Genomic DNA, 23,482 nt, shown 5'->3' with positions numbered 1-23,482 from the left:
TACCTTATCAAATAAAGCAATGTACAGGGAAAAACCAAACTGGTCTCGCAGACCAATTTTGTCTGAAAGCTGATTGCAAAGTTCTCTTGCTGTTGTTGCTGAATCTGCATACAATGTTTTTGTATTACCATCCATGAATGTTATTGGCAGCATCAGCGGCTTCTTAGACTTAGTAGCCTGTAAGAAATATACAATGTTGAAATTAATTATCAAAAACATAAAACTTATTTGTGGTTATCAATAGCACATTATTTATTGTTGATATCCATGATCAAAACATCACATTATTAGATTACCCAAATTTTACTTTCCAAGGGAAAGATGTCTTCTTGCAGAATCTTTGATACTTTTAGACAAAACTTGATTATATTATGTACTGCCTATTTCAAATGGTTTGAGGTACAGAATCATGCAATGTACAGTATATGGTACCCTCCATTGAAATTACTGTATGGATATCATAATACTGTAAGCTTTACTTTGCCTGCAAAATAAAAACATTTATAAATTACCTGTAACTCTAACCAACTAGGTGGCTGATTTCTGGTGCCATTTGCAAAAGTTCTCTTCAGCCTCTCCTCACAGTAGGGGGCATATCCGGGAGGTCCCTCGCGAATGAATGATAAGAGGTATTTTACAAAATCCTCAGAAGGAGCAAAACATCCCACGCATAAAGAGAGAAGGATCCAGCCTCGAGCATGAGATGATTTGGATGGATTGTTGCTCAACTGTTTACAAATCTGGCAGTAGATTTCATTCCTGTGAAAGATCAAAAATATTGGAATAAGAACAATAATTGTCAGAAATGTAACAATAAGTGCTCTATTGTCCCAAATAGAATGAGTTTTAATTCAAGGTGCTTTGCAAATTTATATTTTTTTTATGACAACTGATATTAATATCTATTTCAATTATACTACAGCCACTTTTATAATCACCTAAGCTCTGCTCTTAAGATGCCATGTCCAATAATGAAATGGAGTTTTTCCAGATTCGATGTTGGTCTGGAATCCAACCAAGACGAATAACTTTCTGCCGTGTACTCGTCTTCCTGTAAGCGCCTCCGCACGTCGTCTCCTAACTTGTTCTTTCTTTTAAGAGTTAGTGAAACCAGCTTGTGACGGATACTGCGGTTTTTCTGAGACATGTATACCACCTATTAGTAGACAAAGAATCATGGGGATGCTTCTGGTTACAGATTATAACACAGTTTTTTATTTTCATGATAAAAACAATATTTTCCAAGGTTTATGTTTTCTTATTGAAAAGAACCAATTTGATGAGATTTTAATAATTGCCAGTCACATAAGTAATTTGGTAGTCTTAAGAAATTATTATATAGCACAAATATAAATATACAAGAGGCATAGTGACAGCAATAAAAAAAAAATCCCATGAAATTAAGTTCAGACAACTTGCGTATTTTATAAAACCAAGAAAGACATTACAGTACAAGTGCTGTACTAAGAAAATAACGCTTATCATTTGCTTACAGGATCCATCCCCATCATCTGAGCTTCTTGGAACTCCTTGCTCTTGATGAAGTTTCTTCCCAGGGTTGCAGATACCTTGGACATCACGGAAGTATTGTCCCTGTCCATCATGTGGTACTTGGGTTCAGCCATGTCACCCATGAATCGAAGAATTGTGACCCATAATGCCAAAGCAGCCTGCGAAAATACATGCTGAAAATAACAAAATTCTTCGATGAGAGCTTACAAACTCCTACAGTTAACGAGTATACAAAGAAAGAAGGTCTTACAACATAAACACACCAAGTTTTATTTAAACTGGCACAAAGCTTAAAGGTATATAAAAAAAAAATTTATAGTCAAGCAGAAACTCAAAATAAATGTGTGTAAATTCACGAAATTTTCCTAGCTACATTAATGCTTAGAGATCATGAATAGAGAAGTATTGAATTAAAAGCTCATGATATAGACGACTGGCGAAATCTAACCGAGGCCCTTTGCATCAATAAGCGTATGAGGTGATGAATATGATGACATTAACGATTAACACTTATACCTGTGAAAAATTACTTCAGTGTACTATGTATTCATAATTATAATACAGCATTCTCATGGTCTGACTTGAATGTACAGTGGTATTCCATATTCCTTTATAAGATTTTATATTCCAGCAAAAAAAATAATAATTACAATACCACAGTCTCGCAACGATAAAAATTTTATTTCATATATTCAACACTTATATATTCCTTAATTTTCTCATTACAGAGACTTTATTTCCACTACCAAGCTATAACTAGTTTTAAAATAATCTTTTCTCATTCTGTAACTGGTGCTGTGTTTTGCCCCCATATCTTTTAACTTTTGACATAAAGAAAAACTGCCATGAAATTCTATTCACTTATTGAAAGACCTATATAAAACACATTACTAAGTTAAAGAACCTTCCTTTGTGAGAAACCCATGTACTAGTAGAACTTGTAACAAAATCAAACCATTGTTCTCTAGTCTTAAGGTAGTGCCATAGCCTCTGTACCATGGTCGAGTTCTCTTGATTGAGGGTACACTCAGGCAGCTGTTCTGTCTTATTACTCTTCCTCTTGTTTTATTTAAGTTTTTATAGGAGATATTTACTTTAATGTTGTTACTCTTAAAAATTTTATTTTTCCTTGCTTCCTTTCCACACCGGGCTATTTTCCCTGTTGGAGCCCCTGGGTTTATAGCGTCCTGCTTTTCCAACTAGGGTTGTAGCTTAGCAAGTAATAATAATAATGGGTAATAAATTGCAATGAAGAAAGGGATCCCACATGTTAAGTAAATATGCACAAAAGACATGAAGTTGTTTGACTCACCAATTGATCTCCCTGAGTCTGTAGTTGCAGAAGAGGCTGTCTGAGTTGTTTTCGCGAATACTGATGGGTAACGTTTCCTTGGAAGTACGTGGACGCATATTTCTGGAATTTGTACTCGGAAAGATCCTCGTGGTCACCCGAGGGCCGGGGAATGGGTGAAATGATGTCATCTCCTGAAACGGTTCCTTTGCCACCTGCTGGTAGATCCTATAAGCCAAATATAATGTTAACCGAGGTGATATCAACGATGTTAAATGGTTATAAGTAAAAAAAAAATCGTTAAAATCAGCATATTGTATTAAGATCTTTCAAAAATAAAATGGAAAATTCTCATTTGAACCTCATGTTCTAGAAACTTGAATCATTTATACCTAAATAAATGTTGTAAAATGGTATAACTAATTTACGATGTTAAATAGTTATAAATAAAATGAAAATTGTTAAAATCAGCATATCCTATTAAGGACTTTCAAAAACAAAATGGTAAATTCTCATTTAAACCTTATGTTCTTAAAACTTGAATCATTTATACCTTAAATGTTATAAAATGGTATAACTAATTTACAAGACTAAGGTTCTAATTTCTTCAAATGATTTTGATATTGCAATACTATAAGATAAAAGGGCTAATCTACATTAAATTTCTTGTTTTGTTCATTTCTTGGTCATATAACAGTGACTCTATATAACTTTCCTATTCTATAGTATTGTGTTGATAATTATTATTGCATTTATAATGATTAATATGTGAAAAATTTGATTTGATATGAGAGACTAGAACAATTCATGTATTTTACGATAGCATTGCTACTTCAAAAATTCTATATAACTTTCCTATTTTATAGTATTGTGTTGATAATTCTTATGGGCTTTATGATACTGTAATTAATATGTGAAAATTTTAATTTGACATGAGAAACTAGAAAAATTCATGTACAGTATTTCATGAATAGAATTGCTTTCAAAATCTGATTGCAAAACTATTCATTGTGAATGATGAATCTTTGAAATTATTGTTGAATTACAAATATATTTAAAGAAAAAAAGGCTGATGTATTCTTATAAACTGCTCACATCTGTGTGTTAAATATTCGTCAAAAAGATATTAACAAGCACTTAAAAACTACTGGATTACCTATGTGTACTTACTGAGCACCTAGAAATTATCTAACATGCTAAGTATATTTGTAGATCGACTCAATAAGTGTTTCCCACTTACAAAATAGATTAATGCATGCAAGTTCTAGAACTGCTTCACAATAATTTCTGTGACTTATTATTGGTAAAAAAGGCTTTAAATTCTCTATCTATATTTTAAAACATGCAAAATAATTAGTCTTCACACAAAAATATTACAGTATTTACATCTCACAATATTTCGAAATTACAACACAAGATTTATTTGGGAACAATTTTGGAAAAACATGGATGTCAGGTCACACTTGTGTAATAAGGCAAATTTCATTCAAACCAAGGGTGACAAATCATACATTCTCAAAAAAGTGTGAATAACAAATATCATGCAGAACCGTAAACATTACCTTTCAGTCATGTAATATTGATGTGTTAGAATTATCTTGATAAGGATTTGTTAACACAAATCAGGTGTTAATATAATGTAACGTCTAAATCAAGTGTTAATGAGACTGAAAATCAGCACTATATTTACATTTGAGTTTCACTCTCAGCTAATGAGAGTAAATACCTTTATAACATACAGTACTTACATACAATCCATGCTGGAATGAGAAAAATAATTTACTGTTACTAACGTGCAAGTGAAAAGCTAATATGCACTCGGCACATATGAAAATGGAATACCCTAAAGAAGTTAGAATTCTATTCACTATTATTATCAGTTATAGTGCATATAACAGTCAGAAAGTACCCAAAGTAAAAAAGAATAAATGAGAAATAATTGTACTGTACACAGTGCAAGATAAGACCTGAGAGATGTATATGAAGTCTGTAAGGTGATTTCCTCTAAAATCAAGTTGCAATTAATTATGCATTACAGAATATAAAGAATATGAGTGCATTAAAAGATCATTATTCTCTGAAATGTAATGGCAGTCTAAAAGAAACTGACCTTGAAGTGAACAGGAGGTGCCTGGGCCTCTGAGGATGAGTCAGGCAAGAAGTCGAACATTTCCTCGACAAGCTTTGAGTCATCGATGGGCTCGTCTCGCTGCCTTTCGGCCTCTTTTATCTTTGCTCTCTTGAGGTCCATCATTTCCTTCTCTTCTTGGTCACGTAACTGTTCTGCCAGCTCCATTTCAGATATTCTCTCCTAATCAGAAAAAGAATTTAACCGCAATTAATTTTCATTAGATAACAGTATACTGTATTACAATATAACTACCCTCAATATTTAGTTTTTCAAATCAGTATTGTTCAAATTTCATGCAATGTAATTTCACATAAGAACTAATTAATGCAATTCCTAACCTTATACTTCATTTCTGCAATTTCTTTTGCCTTTCGTTTGTCCATCTGTTTACGAAGTGCCCTTTCCTCTTCTTCCTTAAGCCTGGCTGCTTCTACTCTCATCTTGAGCTTTTTGTATTGACGGCGGGCAATAAGGCCACGAACTTGAGCTTGAATTTTAGTGACGGCCCACAACTTGCGGTGGAACTCTCTCCTAACCAGGTACCCTCGACATCTTGCCTAAGATGAATGGTTATTATAATTTGATGTTAAAACTGTATTAATTGTCATTCTTAAAAAAATTTGTCACTTAATCTTTACAGAATGCCATATAGGTGATACATTTGTTATTTAGTATTTACTTCTGTGCAATATAGATTGTTTTCACATTTTATATTACACTAGGGGTTCAAATTAAAAATATATGTATATTGTATCTTAATCAAAATGAGTAATGCTTTAAACCATCCACAATTGTTATGCTTTCAAAACATATCATACATTATACAGAGCTTTCAAAAACTTGGCAAAGGGAAGCACAGCAGTTCTCAAAAATAATCAGTATAATCTTCAACATAATTGGACAATAAAACCATTGTGCTTTCTTCATTCTAGAGCTCATTAACCTGAGAGCAGGACTACCTTGTAGCAAACTTACTTGTAATGAAACAATGTGACCTCTGAGATGCCGAAATCGATGGGATACTACTCTAGAGCGAATAAGTGCTTGGAGTCTCATGTACCCAACGCGCATGTTCTGATAACGTCTCCTCTGTGCATGGGCACGATAGAACTTTTGGATGATGATAGCACTTTCCCGCATTTTCTGGAATCTAAGATATCAATGATTAGCTTCAATTCTATATATTTTTCTAAAATAAAGGACCTATATTACCTATAAAGTATTTTATGACTAGAAATATTTCATTATTCTTTTATGGCTTTTATTCTTATTTTTCTAATGCTCATACAAGACTAAGTGCATGAGTGGATGCTAAATTTAAGCATATCAATTCTGAACATTTTTTTTATTCTTTAAGGCTGTTTTTTTTTATTTCTTAATGCTCATACAACAAGACTATGTATATCAGTGACTACTAAATTCAAGCAAAACAAATCTAAATAGCTGTAACCTATATATAGCACTTCGTGAATCATACCTTCTTCTGTAGTACCATCCTCTGACACATCGTTGTAAGATAGTGATCTTCTTTGTCAGAACTCGATCACGTTCCTGTTCTAGGAAGAGGTCGTGGGCATCCTTGAGGAACACTTTAGTGTGACCCATCTGGTAATCTGCTCTTCCCAACACTTGCTGGCAAATTTTGCTGGTAGCAGCTTTGCAATCCACCTGCGTAAAACAAAATGGTTAACCTTATCAAACTTTATCATAAAAAAATAAAAAGAATATATTATATGGAAACATCAGAAATTGATTTTGCAGTATGTTGTACAATACATTCTACAGAGCTTTCTAAAACTTGGTCAAAGGGAAGCACAGCAGTCCTCAAAAATAATCAGTATAATCTTCAACATAATTGGACGATTAAACCATTGTGCCTTCTTCATTCTAAAGCTCATTAACCTGAGAACAGGGCTACTTTGTAGCAAACTTACTTGCAATGAAACAATGAGGCCTCTGAGATACCTGAATCGATGGGATACTACTCTAAAGTGAATAAGTATCAAATTAGCTATAATACTCTTATAACTGCACATATATTAAACTAATTTAGATTGTATGACAATATTCTTTAAGATTTTAATAACTCGCTACCTTATGCGCTGGAGGACATCCGTTAATGAGGAAACGGTAACGTTCAACGAATTCCCTGAAAGTGTGACGAATTGGGTATCCAGCTCTTCTGATACGAATGGTTTCCATCATGCCGGAGTATCTGAGCTGCCTGCAGCTCAACTCACGGTCGAAGAGCTGTAAAATTCAATAATAAAGAAATATGTTCAATCATCATTCATTACTCACTGATATTGCTTAAAGAATATTACAAATCAGAGTATAATTAGATTTTTGTTTATCAAAAATGTACTGGCGAAATGTTAACTTTATAGGAAAATTTCATAATACTGTACAGTATCTTACATATTATGTTTCTGTAACCTTTTCTAGATGCCATATCTTGAATATAGTTAGTAATAACTACAAAATACCTGTATTTTCATTTGCTGATACTAATTATATGAACTGGTGAAAAGTTAACATATCTGGAAAACATTATAATACTGTACTGTCTCTTAAACCACATAAGTTCCCATAATCTTTCCGAGATGCTATACAGTATCTTGAATATACAGTAGCTAGTGATAACTGCAAAGTACCTGTATTTGCATTTGCAATGAAAATTCACAGGATTTTTTCAGTTTCAAAATTCTATACAAGCTATCACAAAAACACTACACGAAGAGCGATGGAAAAATATACTCCTCTGCAGCTCCTTACCATAGGTTTTTTAAATTCATTTGGTTTGATGCATCTTATGAAGAAGGGCTGACATGATGACAAGGTCTTCATCAACATATCAAGTGACTTCTTGAATTGGGCAGAGAGAGTTGGCGCTCGTTTTCTGGTCTCCGAACCCATTCCTAATGAAAATAAATAATCATATGTCCATAAGAAGTAGTAATTTCAAAACTAGATTTTTTGTTTGAATTAAAGCAGATAGAACAAAGCTTTTACCTAAATAGTTTCTCTAAGTTTAAAATGCAGTTTACATTTATTACTGTCATTCTTAAGGAACCAAAATCTACTACATATAATGATAAATAATTTTCAAAATTTCATGATTGTATGGTATATTCTTTAAAAAAAAAACGGTATTTATAAAGTAATAATAAAAGTAATAAGACCAATACAGAATAGGTTTCCTACCTATATCCTCAATGAAAAGGTGCTGAAGGAATTTGTTTGAGGTATTATGGATCAGCTGAAGTAAATCGGCACTAAACGTATCTCTGTTTTTTTCTAGAAAACCTGAAATATAAATCAACAAAATAATTAAGACAATGTAGAAGTAAAATTATCCCATATTCTAAGAAGAGAAATAGTTCTATAAATTAAATTCTAAGAGAAATTGCATCACAGAGTAACTTTCTTAAAATCACATTATGCTATGCAAAATCATATATTAACTTTTCAAGAATCATTTACAGTAACACCATATTCAAAGTTACGAAAAGGGAGAAAAAAAGCATAAATGTATGAATTACTCATTCAATTACCCTTTGCTATAAACAACGTAAAACGTGAAAACACTTACCTCTGGTATCATAGAAAACAACACCTGCAAAATGATTGATACCAAACGAGGCATTGAGGTCTGACTTCGGTTTGAGGTACTGTTTATGGCGGGAATGTTGCTTGTGGAGCTTTTGAAGCATAGTCTGATCCGTGCCCTATAAATACAAATTATTTTATTAGTTTTGCTTGAATTCTGATATTCCAATGGATTACTTAGAGGGATTTAGTATAGTAGGTAGTAGGTTGGCCAGGGCACCAGCCACCCATTGAGATACTACCACTAGAGAGTTATAGGGTCATTTTACTGGCCAGAAAGTACTACATTGGATCCTTCTCTCTGGTTACCGTTCTTTCCCTTTGCCTGCACATACACCTAATAGTCTGGCCTATTCTTTTCAGATCCTACTCTATCCTCATACACCTGATAACACTGAGATTACCAAACAATTCTTCTTCACCCAAGGGGTTAACTACTGGACTGCAATTGTTCAGTGGCTACTTTCCTCTTGATGAGTGTAAAAGAGACTCTTTAGCTAAGGTCAGCAGCTCTTCTAGGAGAAGGACACTCCAAAATCAAACCATTGTTCCTTAGTCTTGGGTAGTGCCATAGCCTCTGTACCATGGTCTTCCACTGTCTTGGGTTAGAGTTCTCTTCTTGAGGGTACACTTGGGCACACTATTCTATCCAATTTCTCTTCCGCATGTTTTGTTAAAGTATTTACAGTTTATATAGAAAATATTTATTTCCATGTTATTACGGTTTTTAAAATATTTAATTTTTCCTTATTTCCTTTCCTTACTGGGCTATTTTCCCACTTGGGGCCCCTGGGCTTATACTGTAGCATTATGCTTTTCCTACTAGGGTTGTAGCTTAGCAATTAATAATAATAATAATAATAATAATAATAATAATAATAATAATAATAATAATGAGGTCAATGGTCTAAAACCAATGGTCCAAAAGTGGAAAATTTGTACTCAACTTGGAATGTTTCTAACCTTATCTCAGCTAACTTAGATAATAGAAACACAAGTGTATTTGCCAAAGGGTTTGCAATTACAGCATGGTAAAACATCTTCCCAAATAACCAGATTATCTCAATATGAGTGTTGCATAGACCAATCATGTTTAAAGTATTAATGAGCTCATATAACAGCAGTCTGCATACAACAATTTGCCACCATATAGGATGTACTTCATATGACATTATGCCACTCTGTATGTTCAGAAGTATTTTACCAATTTGATTTTCCCATTAAAGATATATACTACTTTAAATTTCTAAAAAAAAAAATATAATGTTTTACATGGAATTAAGCGAACTCTTCTTCCCACCTTTCTTCCCACCTTTCTTTATACTATTAAGTTGTTTCCCCTTACAGGGTGTAGATCTAGAGAAAATCAACAAAACATTCACTGTCACACTCATAATTTTGGTACTGGAATTAAATACAAATATATATATATATATATATATATATATATATATATATATATATATATATATATATATATATATATGTATATATATTATATATATATACATGTATATATATATATATATATATATATATATATATATATATATATATATATATATATATATATATATATATATACTGTATATATATATATATATATATATATATATATATATATATATATATATGTATGTATGTATGTATATATACATATATATATATATATATATATATATATATATATATATATATATATATATATATATATATATATATATATATATCAAAAATTTTAAATAATTTTTATTTTTCCTAACATACTCACCGAGAACTACTTTTCTTTGGAGTCACTTGGTGATCTCTCAATCTCGACCAAGGTTTTCCCGCCGTTACCCCCCTTACCCCGCTCTATATAGGTTTACCCCCGCCGCCAGAAAATGCGCCCTGAGGGCAGGATTAGGGCAGGTCACTGCCTCTCTGGGTCAGCATCGTCATTAAGTTTGTCGTTTAGCCCAACTTGGCAATGGAAGGATGGCACTCGGGGACGGAAGGGAGGCCCATTACCCGAAAAGTAGTTCTCGATGAGTATGTTAGGAGAAATAAAAATTATTTAAAATTTTTGATTTGTTCCGACACAAATACTCACCGAGAACTACTTTTCTTTGGAGACTTATACTTTAGGAGGCGGGAGTGCCATTCTGCCACTTGGTTCGGCACATAGTGCCTAGAGGGCTATGGAATGCGGGGCCTATCAGAGAGCGGAGAGAGGGTAATTGCGGAACCTTACGCTATTATCTAAGACTCACCTCTTAAAACTTCTTCTGTTGATTTTCTCCTGATGAAGTAGCGAAGAATTTATTCCCCGTTGGGGACATCTTCTAGCCTACCGCTACACAGATTGGAGGGCGGCGATGACTGTCCCAATGGAGAATCCGTCCAAGGATTTCCTTGAATAATCCTTGAGATAGTGGGCAGTAAAGGTCGACTGGTGCGACCAAGTGCCAGCTTGTAGGATCTGTCCCACCGCCATGTTTCTCTCAAAGGCCAAGGAGGTGCTCAGGCCCCTGATGTCATGGGGGCGGGGAGTGCCTGGCACTGCCATTTTATCCTCTTCATAGGTTCTAGCGATGACTTGTCTCAGCCAGAAGGAAATGGTGTTCTTGGAGACTTGTTTCTTATTAACACCTTTGGAGACGAAGAGGTTCTTGGCACCTGGTCGGAGATGAGCCGTCCTTTCCAGGTACTTTCTGAGCGTCCTTACTGGGCATAACTTCAAGTCTTCCGTATTGCCTGTCTTGGGAATGGCCGGAATTGAGAAACCTTCAAACTTCGGGTCCCAGACTGCTGGGTTCTGAGTCTTCGCCACAAAGGAGGGTACGAACCTGAAGGACACTTCCTTCCACCCTTTGGAGTGCGCAACGTCGTAAGACAGACCATGGATCTCACCCACTCTCTTAGCCGAAGCCAAGGCTAGCAAGAAGACGGTCTTGAGGGTGAGGTCTTTGTCCCCGATATCTTTGAGGGGTTCAAAGGGAGGACGACTTAGCATTTTCAGGACCTTGGCCAGATCCCATCTGGGCACTCTCCTAGCTTGAGGAGGGCAGGACTGCTCGAAACTCCTAATCAGCATCGCTATGTGTCTCGAGGTCCCCAGGTCGATGCCTTTCAGGAGGAAGACTTGGCCTAAGGCTGCCCGTACTCCTTTAATGGCTGGGATTGACATCCCTACTTCATCCCTAAGGTACACGAGAAACTCAGCTATGTCCGGGACCGAAGCTTTAAGAGGTCTTATGTGTTTCTCCGAGCACCACTTCGTAAAGGCGGCCCACTTCGCCTGGTATACCACGGTAGAGGATTTTCTTAGGTATAGGGACATCCTCTTAGCTGTGGAGGAGGAGTACCCCTCCTTCTTCAAGAGCCGCTCGATAGTCTCCAGGCGTGAAGGCGAAGAGAGAGAGGGTTGTCGTGGAACTTGAGGAAGTGAGGTTGACGCAGCAGGTCTGACCTGGCGGGCAGAGGCCAAGGTGGTTGGCTTGCCAGGTCTTTTAGATCCGCGAACCACTCTCTCTCCGGCCACCAGGGCGCTACCAAAGTCATCCTTAGGTTTTGGGAGGCTCTTACTCTGTTGAGTACCTGCCTTATCAGCGTGAAGGGGGGGAAAGCGTACACGTCCAAGTTGTCCCACTTGTGCTGGAAGGCGTCTTCTAGGGCTGCTCTTTGGTCTGGTACCGGGGAGCAATAGACCGGTAGTTTGGCGTTGAGCTTTGTTGCAAAGAGGTTCATCACCGGGGAGCCCCAGCGTTGAATGATGAGTCTGGCTACTTCCGGGTGTAGGGACCACTCTGTCCCCACTATCTGACCCATTCTGCTGAGGCCGTCGGCTAGCACGTTTCTCTTCCCGGGGATGAACCTTGCTAGCAGTACCACCTGCTGCTCGTCCGCCCAATGCAGGATGCTTATGGTGAGGTCGCACAGTTCCTTCGATCTCATGCCCCCTTGCTTCTTTATGTAGGCTACCACCGTGGCGTTGTCGCACATTAAGGCCACGGTGTTTCCCCTCAACCGACTTGCAAAGTGCAGACATGCCTTCTGGACTGCTTTTAGCTCTAGGACGTTGATGTGGAGATGCTTTTTGCTCTCCGACCAGGTACCGCTTGCTGTCTCCTCCCGAAGGTGGGCTCCCCACCCCAGGTTGGAGGCGTCTGTGAACAGGAGGTACTCGGGGGGACAGGACCCGAGGGGCATCCCCTTGAGGGAGTTCGACTGGCAGTGCCACCATTCTAGGGCTGTTCTCGTGTCTGGAAGGATAGGAATCAACGCCTTCTGAGCGCCTGTCTGGGACCAGAGGCCCTTGAGGTTCCATTGCACGGGTCTGAGCCGCATCTTCCCTTGGGGAACCAGTTTCTCTAATGAGACCAGGTGACCTATCAGTCTCTGCCAGTCTTTCGCCCTCCTGGAATATTCTGACAGGAACAGCTGAATGATGTGATTGAGGTTCCGTATCCTGTCTTCCGAGGGGAAGACCTTCCCCTGCACGGTGTCCAACGTCATCCCCAAGTATCCCATTCTGTTGGATGGCGTTAAGTTCGATTTTTCCAGATTGATTATGATTCCCAGATTCCTGCAGAACTGGAGGAGGTTTCTCCCTTGTTCCTCCAAGAGGGCCTTTGAGTTGGAAAGGAGCAACCAGTCGTCTAGGTATCTGATGAGACGGATACCTTGTTCGTGAGCCCACACTGAGACTGTCGCGAAAACCCTCGTGAACACTTGAGGGGCCGTCGACAGGCCGAAGCAAAGGGTCTTGAACTGCAGGATCTGGGAACCCCATTTTACCCGGAGGAACTTCCGACTCGACGGGTGGACAGGGATCTGGAAGTAAGCGTCCTTGAGGTCGACCGTCATCATGTAATCTTTCTCCCTCAAGGACATCAGGACGGATTTCGGGGTGTCCATCTTGAAGTCCGTCTTCTTGACGAACTTGTTGAGGGCCGACAGGTCTATCAGGTCTACCAGGAACAGGCGGCTGTAGAAGCCCGGGCCTGGGAGAAGGACTTCTTCCATGGCCCCCTTCTCTAACATGGAGGAAACCTCTCCTTGAAGGGTGGCCCTTTTCATCGGGTCCCTGGGGGCCAACCATTCTGTCTGGCTGGCTGGAATAAGAGGAGGTGGGTCCGCTATGAAGGGGAGCCTGTAGCCTTCTTTCAGGACGGACACCGTCCAAGGATCCGCCCCTTGTGTTTTCCATGCTTGCCAATGAGGTCTGAGGCATCCCCCAACCCGAGGCTTGGGCGGGAGTAGGGGGCCTCTCCCTCTACCTTCTCCTAGAGGAGCGGTCTGATCTGCCTCTCTTCGAGGCAGAGTAACCCGACCTGAAGGAGCTGGCAGAAGCTGGTGCTCCTCTGCGGGAGGGCTGCGGAGTTGTTGTCCAGGAGGAGGAAGGAGCGTCCCTCCTCGAAGAGCTGGGGGCGGCCTGAGGAGTCACGGCGCTATCCGAGGCTGATCTCCTGTATGGCGGCCTTCTGGAAGACGCTTGTCTGGGGACGTTGGCCTCTCTCCTCTTGGACACCTTCTCCATTAGAACTTCCAGTTCCTTTAAAGGGAACAGAGACTCACCCCCCAAGGGTAGGCTACGCACAGCTCGGGCCTCCCTGTCCGGGATCTTCTTCGACAACTTAGAGAGAACTGTGTCACGTTTCCTAAGTACCCAGTTGGCCGTCAAGGCGAGCGCTTGGTACGCCAGAAACTTGAGAGTTTTCCCCCCGGAGGTGAGAAGGTCCGTCAGGAGACTCTGCTGCTCTGGATCTTCGGGGTCGATGGAGGCTTGCACGTTCACCAACGTGGAGGCCCACCAGTCCAGCCATGAGGAGACGTTCACCAGGTCCCTCGACATCTCCTCCATCATGGCGGCTTCTGTAGGCGAGAAGGAAACCGGGGCTGAAGAGGCCCTTTCGTCTGAGCCGCATTGTCCCAGGATGTCTAAGGCCGGGTCCACTTTACAGGGGCCTGGGCGCCGCCCTTCAGGAATGTACACCTTCCCTTGCGTCTTGAGGCCCTGGAGCAGTTTCGAGGCACTCTGGGACTTGGGGGCCTCCGCATTGCTGGCCACCAAGTTATCTATGTACTCTTGTCCCAGTACTAGGTCTGGGGCAAGAGGAAGGGCCAGGGAGGACTTCGGAAGGGCGTCGTGATGCGTGAATCTCAGGAGGCTTGACCTCCAGGAATTCACCTTAGGTGTCGAGGGTTCTGCGATCCCATGGAGCCTCCTGATGAGACCCACCACCCTTCTGTATGAGGAGTCCTCCGACAGGGGAGCTTCACATCCGTCAGCCGAGGCCTCGGCCTGGCGTGGGGGTGCCGGGTTGCTTGAACGGTAGACCGGTCGTCCTCCTCTTAGGTCCAGGGAGGTCGACCCGTAACCGTAGGGAGCTCCGTAGGAGGGTGGATCTCGCCGCAAGGCGGGTGCCACCGGCTCAGGGAGGGCCCTCGGTTGCCCCAAGGCTCTGGAAGCCGAAGTCACGGTCCCGGTGGGCTGACCCGACAACGGGAACCGATCCTTCTTGCTCGATGACCGCACCAGCTGGGCTGGTTCGGTCAGGCTGCCTTCAAAGAAGCGCGTTTCCCCCCGCTGGGCGGGGTGAACCGGAGGCCTCGAGGACTTATGCTTCTGAGCGAGGTCTTTCCTGCGTGGCAGGTCGAGCGGTTCTAGGCTGTGCGTAGGGAGCGGCAGCCTAGACGCTCGTTCACTGGAACGAGAGTCTGGAGAGTGGAGCCTCTTGGACTCTCCTGAAGGGACGTAGACCCAAGCGCCGCCGGGAGAGGCATCTCTCCTATACTTACGGGAGTGAGAGCGGGGGCGCCTCCTGCTATGTCGCGACCTTGACCTGGAGCGGGAACGATCGCTTTCGGACCGCTCTCTCTTCCCGCGCCGTTTCTCCCTGACTTCTCCCCCGGAGGATGAATCTATCTCTGACGAGTCCGAGGGCGCCACGTTCCTCGTGTAACGGCTGCCCGCGTGATGCGTGGGGGAAGCTCTTCGCCGTCGGACGTCCGAGATTGGATGTTGGAGGAAGTCCTCGGGGACCGCTGTGGAGATCGTCGGCACTGAGTCTACTCTATCTATGCCAGGGGGCCAGGGGTCCAGGGTCACGTCCATTCTTAGCGGTGACCTCCCCGGTGTTTTCGGCAACTTCCACCCGAAGGCATCGCTACTCGGGCGGCGAACTCTAGCGTGGCTGTCCTCTGGCGGGGGAGAGCCCGACGCACCGGCTCACGAGGGCGGGGGAGACTCTGAAATAACAACACTGCCCCATACGGGGTCTTCTGAGGACGCGTGGTCCCCTGCCACGAGGCCTGATTCACCAGAAGCACTACCGGACCCTCCGTTATCTCTAGAGGGGCCTGCCCTTGGTTCTTCCCTCACACTGGGTTCACCGGGAAGACCGCTATGACTAATCACAACACTGGGGGCTTGCTGCCCTCTCCTCTGCGAAGGAGACGGAGAAGCCGAGGCTTCGTCGGACCGATCACTAGCCGATGGTAACGAAGAAACGCCACTAACTTTTTTGGGGGAACGCTTAGAAGACTTCTTCTTTTTGGTACCGTACCGTACCCACTGTATATCATCCCAGCTTACGCACTCCGGACACGTGTCCGCGGTGGAGCAAACTTTCCCCCTACACGTGGAACAAAGGGAGTGAGGGTCTACTTCTGGTTTAGAGAGGAAAGCCCCACACGACTTTCCGGCTCTAGGACCAGGGCAACGACCCACATGCTCCATCGTTCGCACACGAAGGGCCAACACTAGCGAGTTATAAGTACACTGGGATATACGCAGGGAGAACGCACTGTAACACTTGCGAATAACGCACTACGCAAGAAAAACACAAGTCCCCACACTGGAAACACGTGGAATCACAAACGCGCCAAAGGATCGAGAGAGCGAGAGAGTGAGATGTTTTACAGCTCACGACCAAGAACTTAATGGCGATGCTGACCCAGAGAGGCAGTGACCTGCCCTAATCCTGCCCTCAGGGCGCATTCTCTGGCGGAGGGGGTAAACCTATATAGAGCGGGGTAAGGGGGGTAACGGCGGGAAAACCTTGGTCGAGATTGAGAGATCACCAAGTGACTCCAAAGAAAAGTAGTTCTCGGTGAGTATTTGTGTCGGAACAAATATATATATATATATATGTTGATGTATATTCATTGATAGTATAGTATCTACAATAAAAATGACCATTCTTACCTTTGGAAACTTAGACTCTTCATCAACTAGAGCCATAATATTGAGCTGCTTGATTGCGATGAGGTCGAGCGTGTCTTGATTGTCAACAAACTCTATGTGTTGCCAGTTGATGTTTTCTGAATTGTATTCCTCCTGTTCCAGCTTGAAGATGTGTTGCACGAAGAACTGTTGCAGGTTCTCGTTGGCATAATTAATGCAGAACTGCTCGAAGCTGGGATGGGAAAGAAGGGGTAATTAGTTACATGTTGTGGCCTGATTGGTGACATCTCTGCCTGGTGTTTGCCAGTCAGGGGTTCAAGTCTCGCTCAGTCTTGTTAGTGCTATTGGTGTCTGCAACCTTACTATCCTTGTGAGCTAAGGTTGGGAGGTTTCGGGGAGCCTATAGGTCTATCTGTTGAGTCATCAGCAACCATTTGCCTGACCGCCCCTGGTCCTAGCTTAGGTGGAGAGGGGGCTTGGGCGCTGATCATATAAAAATATGGTCAGTCTCTAGGGCATTGTCCTGCTTGCTTGGGCAATGTCATTGTCCCTTGCCTCTGCCATTCATGAGCGACCTTTAAATCTTTAAACAACAGAAGTTCAAACTTTATTCGAATGTTTTCATGGTGAACAGGTTGACAAGAGTTTCTCTTCATAGTTTATATTTGGCAGATATATTCTAACGCCATTGCTGATCTTAAGATACTTTTTATTCATGACTTCTCTTATACAGTTTATTTCCTCATTCTCTTTTGTCACTGGGTTAGTTTTCCTCTTGAAACCCTAGGGATTGTAGCATCCTGCTTTTCCAGCTAGGGTTGTAGCTTAGCTACTAATAGTAATAACAATAATAACAGACAGATTCATTACAAGTTCTGAGACAAACGAAACCCATAAATACCAGATTGATGAGAACACTACTAGCTTTTAAATATTCTGGTATATATCAAGGTTTCTGAAAACCATCATTGGGTAATAATGCATGGAAAACCATGAAAAACTACTGGTCTAAAAAAACTACATGATATTTTAAACAGCAATTAGCAAATTTATTAGTTAAATAACTCAAATCTGTTATCATTTAGAACATCGTAAAATGTTTTTCTTAAAGATATTTTTCAATCAATTTCTATTCTTTCAAATGTTTACTTATATATTTGTATAGTAATCTTTTACGCATACTGTATGATTTTTATCTTTTACCAATATACTTTTAATCTTTTACCCATTTCCATTAACATTGTCAATATTTGGAATCTAATTTAAATGTTGCCTGGATGGCTGAATAATTTCAAACTTTTATCCTATTCCTCTGAATTTTACGTAATTATTTCATGAGTCTTTTGACAGTGACGATTTAACAGTAAATGAACAATATGTGACTTGAAAAGATAAATACTTTGAATGAACAAGGTAAAACGACAGTGGAGGTCCTGTAGAGAGAGGGATTCCCCTGCTGTATGGGACCGGAAAAGCAGCCATCAAAGTAAGTAGGTAAGTATATGATAACTTACTTTAAATATTTCCAGCTAATCCCTCTAACTTTGTCCTATTTTATTGCGTATGTTACTGGGAGATTTAATCAAATACATAAATTAATATAAAGTAATCTGAAGATCTTATAAATATCCTAAGAAGGATTTATTCAATTGCTTTAAATATTTTTCCTACTTGCTTTGAGTTTTATTTGCTTTGAAAAATAATTCCTACTTCACCATTGTTCTTATCTATTTTAAAGAATTAACCTGCTTGTCTTGAAGCTCTTCCCTATTTTCTCTTAAGTTCTTTATAAATTGTATTCCTGTCAATTCATTATATCTGTGTTGTATTTAATCATTACTTTGACCCAATATGCTATGAAATTTCCAACTTATTTCTTTTGCATTTCTGAATACTAGCTTCAAAATTCTTACCTATTTGTTTTGAAGTTTTCAAATCCAAATATATCCAGTACACCAATGGATGTCCGGAAGGTGGATTTGGGCTTGAAGATGGCAGCATTGACTTTAGAGACGATCCAGATGAAGAGGCGCCCATAGATGCCCTTCACAAACGCGTCCCTCACATCAGTGGCTTGGCTGTGGCTTAAGCTCGACACCTACAAAGTACAGGAATTAACATCAACATTTTCATGTGGAACAAAATCAAAATGACTATTAATCAGTAGAGGAAATTTTGTCATATTATCATTTGACATTATTATGTCACATTAACAATAGAGCTCCTCTTTTTAATAATAATAAACTAATGTGTAGGGCTCTATACATAGGTAACATTGGAAATAAAAGTAAAGTAGGAGACAGAAATTTTTGCCACAACTCATTATAAGGATGTGCACCCTGTCACACCTTTACTTTGAGGCGAATAACCAAATAGATAGTGTAAGTAGAGAAGACAGAAACACATCCCACAGTAGGGATACAGTGCACTTCCTCAGAGCCACATGTGCAAGAAATTCACGTCTCCAACTGTACATACCACAGTCTCTCCTTGAGCAAAAAGGGTTCTGGTTGTAAGAGCTTCCTTCAAGGCACGCGGGTCAACTCCTATGAATTTAGCCACTCTGACCAGGGAAGTCGTGTCAGGGATTTCGGATGCATCCAGATTATCTGTGAACATGAAAGGATTGATTAGTTGGGATATATGTATTTACAGTATATATATAAATATATATATATATATATATATATATATATAATGATAAATTTTGCACATCTAAACGTGTTTTTCATACGTGGCTGAGTGGTATGGTCAATGTCATACAGGTATCCTGGACCAGGGTTCGAAACCCGGCCGGTCAGATACTATAGTTTTTGAGTGAATTCGCCTGAGGCTCTAATCCCGAGGTCGTTAAGAGAATCCAAACTTTAAGGTATTAATATATATGGCTTATTTCAAATATATATATATATATATATATATATATATATATATATATATATATATATATATATATATATATACTGTACTGCATATATGTATATGTGTGTGAATATACAGATAAGCTCATATTAAGATTTTTTGCCACAATCAAGCATGCAATTCAAAACTGGAGACTGATATCTTCTAAAACACCTAAAGTTGTCATGCATATAAATAATACACAAGAAAAATTAATTATTAAACTTAATCCATATTAAGAGCTAAAACAATGAATAATAATAAAAAAAAAAGGTATTTCATGTAACAAAACAAATTTTGAATGATAAATTGATTTTACATCAACAGCCAGCAACCTCTGTTTGACTTATCCACACGACTCCTTACCAATCACTTTTCCTTTGAACTTAATGTTTCCCATGTGTAAGATGGAAGACAAGATTTTCAAGATCTCCCAGACTTCTGAATCGCTGAACATGAGCACCTTCATGGCTGAGCGAATGTCGGCAAATTCTCGGGCGTCGTCTCTGCCTTCGCAGGTAATGCTTCCACCCTGATGGGGGGAAAAGAAAAGAGAAACTTTACTAAAAGTCATTTTACTAGTCCCAGTGTTGTTTAAGGATTTATAGGATGCATGAGGTGTATTATGAATTTAGAAAATAAACGAGAAAGTCCTACTTTACAGTATATGGATAAAAACAAATGCACAATCTTGGGTTGTGCCATAGCCTCTGTACCATGGTCTTCCACTGTCTTTTGGGTTAGAGTGCTCTTGCTTGAGGGTACACTCATGCACACTGTTCTATCTTGTTCCTCTTCCGCCTGGTTTGTTAAAGTTTTTATAGTTTATATAGAAGATATTTATTTTGATCTTGTTGCTCTTCTTAAAATATTTCATTTTTCTTTGTTTCCTTTCCTCACTGAGCTATTTTCCCTGTTGGAGCCCCTGGGCTTATAGCATCCTGCTTTTCCAACTAGGGTTGTAGCTTAGCAAGTAATAATAATAATAATAATACATGAGGTGTGAGACTGTATGTAGGAATATAAAGACTAAACAAGAATATTTGTATCAACTGGCATAACAATGAAACAATATCAAACAAATTTTGTAGATTTCAGAACAAAGCCTTCAGAAGGATATTGCGAGTTAAATGACATGGCAGGAATAGAAATGAAACCATAAGTGTGATTACTCGAGTGCCATATGTGGATGAGATCATGGTGAGGGGTAGATGGTGATAGTCTGGGAATGCTCTTTGCACTCCCCGAGAGATTAGTTCACCATACTTTCAATTGGGCTCCACGAGGCACTACAAAAGTTGGAAGACCCAGCCCTACATGGCTGGGGACTATGAAATGTGAAGTAGAAGATGATGAATGGAGGAGTATTGATATAAAAGCTCAAGATAGAGAGGACTGACAAAATCTAACCGAGGCCCTTTGCGTCAATAGGTGTGGGAGATGATGATGATGATGATGATGAAGAGGGAGAATAGGGATATTTCCCCTCCTTGTATCTTTAAAGTTAAACAAACATTTCCTAAGCATTATAATATATATCTGACCCTTTAATATTCATGACCCTTCCTTTTCATTTCACCCACTTTAATATACGATGACAAGAAGAGGTGACTAAAGAGTCACGAGTTTGGTGTCACTGTCTAATTCCCTTGAGGTATCACATTTTGGGGAGGAAGAGGGTGTTCTGGATAAAAAGGTTGTGTTATTCACAACTGCTACAAGGGAAGGGAATCTGATCTTCATTTATCAGTGCATGTATGTTTTAAAGGGGGTAGTGGTATAGGGATCTAAGGAGTCCCTTCCCAATGTTTCAGTCACCTACTTGAAAAAATATGTTACTTTTTGTTCTAAAAGTTTTTGAATCTACCTTCCACAACTTTTCTTTACAGTATAAACAGTGATATCCAAGCAAGTCTACTGGCATCTATCAGATACCACTTTACATTGCATTAAGTAATTGAAGTAATTATGATATAAAACTGAAGTATTAAATATCTTAGTTTAGGTGACATCATAAAAACAACGGGCATGAATTAAATTTTACACAAATAGAAAAGAATTGAAACTATAAGAGAGATTACTAGAGTACCATAAGTGGGTGAGATCATGATGAGGGTAGATGGAGATGGTTTGGGCATGATCTTTGCACTCCCCAAAAGAGATTAGTTCACGAAACTATCAACTGGGCTCTACAAGGCACTATAAGAGTTGGAAGACCCAGGCCTACATGGCTGAGGACCATGAAGTGTGAAGTAGGAGATGATGAATGGAGAAGTAGGGATTTAAAAGCTCAAGATAGAGACGACCAGCGACATCTAACCGAGGCCCTTTGTGTCAATAGACGTAGGAGATGATGATGATGATGATGATTAGAAAAAAATTGATAAAGTAGTCAACAATATTTCATCATCTGAATACTCTTCTAGTTCTAAATCCCAGGGTTGACCTGTTGGACATGGGTTTGAGACCCACTCAACCTGGATAGTCTCTTGCAGTCTGCAACCTCACAATCCTTGTGAGCTAGGCATGTTGGGTTTGGGGTACCCTATAGGTCTATCTGTTGAGCCATCAGTAGCCATTACCTGATCTTCCCTGGTTCTAGCTTGTGTGGAGAAGGGGACTTGGGCACTAATATGTATATATAGTCAGTCTCTAGGGCATTGTCCTGCTGGAGCATTGTCAATATCCCTTACCTGTGCCATTCATGAGTGACCTTTAGGTGCGTACTTTATAACATAAATAAGCTGTTATCTACATATATTACATCTAGTTCGAAACCTTACCCCAGTGAGGTATTTGTACTGAGAGGCGTCTGACACCTCCAGCTTCTGTTTCTCCTCCCGGGTCAGCCCTGCCAGCATGCAGTAGAAGACGTGGTAGTTCCTCTCGTCCTGCCCTTGCGACACGATACGGGATTTCTCCAGCAGGTACTGCTCGATGGACGCCCCTTCGATGACTCCGTCTTTGGTGAAGTGGATGTCGATGTACTTGCCAAAGCGGGAGGAGTTGTCGTTTCGAATGGTTTTCGCGTTTCCAAAGGCTGGAAGAAATGGAAAAAGATGAAATCTATCTCTTTTTAGCTTTCAGGTTTCAATTGTTGGATAAAACGTTAAATGAAATCAAGTTTATTTTGGAATCTCTCAGGAGCCTCTAAGGACAGAAATATGAAATAAAAGAAAATACATTTTGTGTATTTAAGAATTTCCAAAGACTGGAATAAATAATGAAAACGATAAATTTTATTCTGCTTTCCCTGAAGGCTTTAAAATACAGTTAATTTACCTACAATTCCTATGTCCTTTCCAAAGCCTAAAAAATAAGTTTATTTCTTCCATTGTACTTCCTAGAAACTGAAAAACTCAAGGTTTCATCGATTTAAAAAAAACAAACATAAAACCAAATAATTTATTTACCTTCTAGGATGGGATTAGCCTCCAGAATCTGCTGCTCGATCCAGGAATGTTTTCCAGAGATGGCAGCTAAGTATTGAAGGATCAGCTTCGTGCTCTCTGTCTTTCCAGCACCGGATTCTCCACTGAGGGAAAGAAAAGAGATAATGGGATAGCGATGGGAAAAAAGAATATATATATATATATATATATATATATATATATATATATATATATATAAATATATATATATATATATATATATATATATATATACCTTTATATATATATACACACATATATATTTATATATATTTACATTTATATATATATATTATATATATATATTATATATATATTATATATATATATACATTTGTATATATATATATATATATATATATATATATATATATATATATATATATATATATATATATGTATGTATATACATACATATATATATATATATATATATA

The 23,482-nt window shown here is 39.5% G+C and overlaps 1 protein-coding gene across 3 annotated transcripts in view; it reads right to left on the bottom strand.

Annotated features, from left to right (window-relative positions):
• ck (myosin-VIIa ck) overlaps window positions 1-23,482 on the bottom strand; it is a 154,533-nt gene that overhangs the window by 70,336 nt on the left and 60,715 nt on the right. The window contains exons 4-22 of one of the 3 annotated variants that reach the window (XM_068394906.1): window positions 23,028-23,149; window positions 22,398-22,654; window positions 19,981-20,146; window positions 19,192-19,322; window positions 18,627-18,811; window positions 16,735-16,945; window positions 8,527-8,662; window positions 8,139-8,240; window positions 7,710-7,852; window positions 7,029-7,184; window positions 6,412-6,602; window positions 5,910-6,084; window positions 5,273-5,491; window positions 4,914-5,114; window positions 2,825-3,031; window positions 1,494-1,685; window positions 939-1,156; window positions 513-759; window positions 4-177 (exon numbers count right to left, since the gene is read on the bottom strand). In XM_068394906.1, the coding sequence (XP_068251007.1) occupies window positions 4-177; window positions 513-759; window positions 939-1,156; window positions 1,494-1,685; window positions 2,825-3,031; window positions 4,914-5,114; window positions 5,273-5,491; window positions 5,910-6,084; window positions 6,412-6,602; window positions 7,029-7,184; window positions 7,710-7,852; window positions 8,139-8,240; window positions 8,527-8,662; window positions 16,735-16,945; window positions 18,627-18,811; window positions 19,192-19,322; window positions 19,981-20,146; window positions 22,398-22,654; window positions 23,028-23,149 (3,433 nt within the window). The remainder of the gene's footprint in view (window positions 1-3; window positions 178-512; window positions 760-938; window positions 1,157-1,493; window positions 1,686-2,824; window positions 3,032-4,913; window positions 5,115-5,272; window positions 5,492-5,909; window positions 6,085-6,411; window positions 6,603-7,028; window positions 7,185-7,709; window positions 7,853-8,138; window positions 8,241-8,526; window positions 8,663-16,734; window positions 16,946-18,626; window positions 18,812-19,191; window positions 19,323-19,980; window positions 20,147-22,397; window positions 22,655-23,027; window positions 23,150-23,482) is intronic. The other 2 variants (XM_068394907.1, XM_068394908.1) reach the window with 2 other exon arrangements.

Source organism: Palaemon carinicauda, chromosome 20 (genome assembly GCF_036898095.1).
Source record: "Palaemon carinicauda isolate YSFRI2023 chromosome 20, ASM3689809v2, whole genome shotgun sequence".
Classification (NCBI taxonomy): Eukaryota; Metazoa; Arthropoda; class Malacostraca; order Decapoda; family Palaemonidae; genus Palaemon; species Palaemon carinicauda.
Note: the sequence above shows the minus strand (reverse complement) of the source record. Positions and strands in the feature narration are given on the sequence as shown.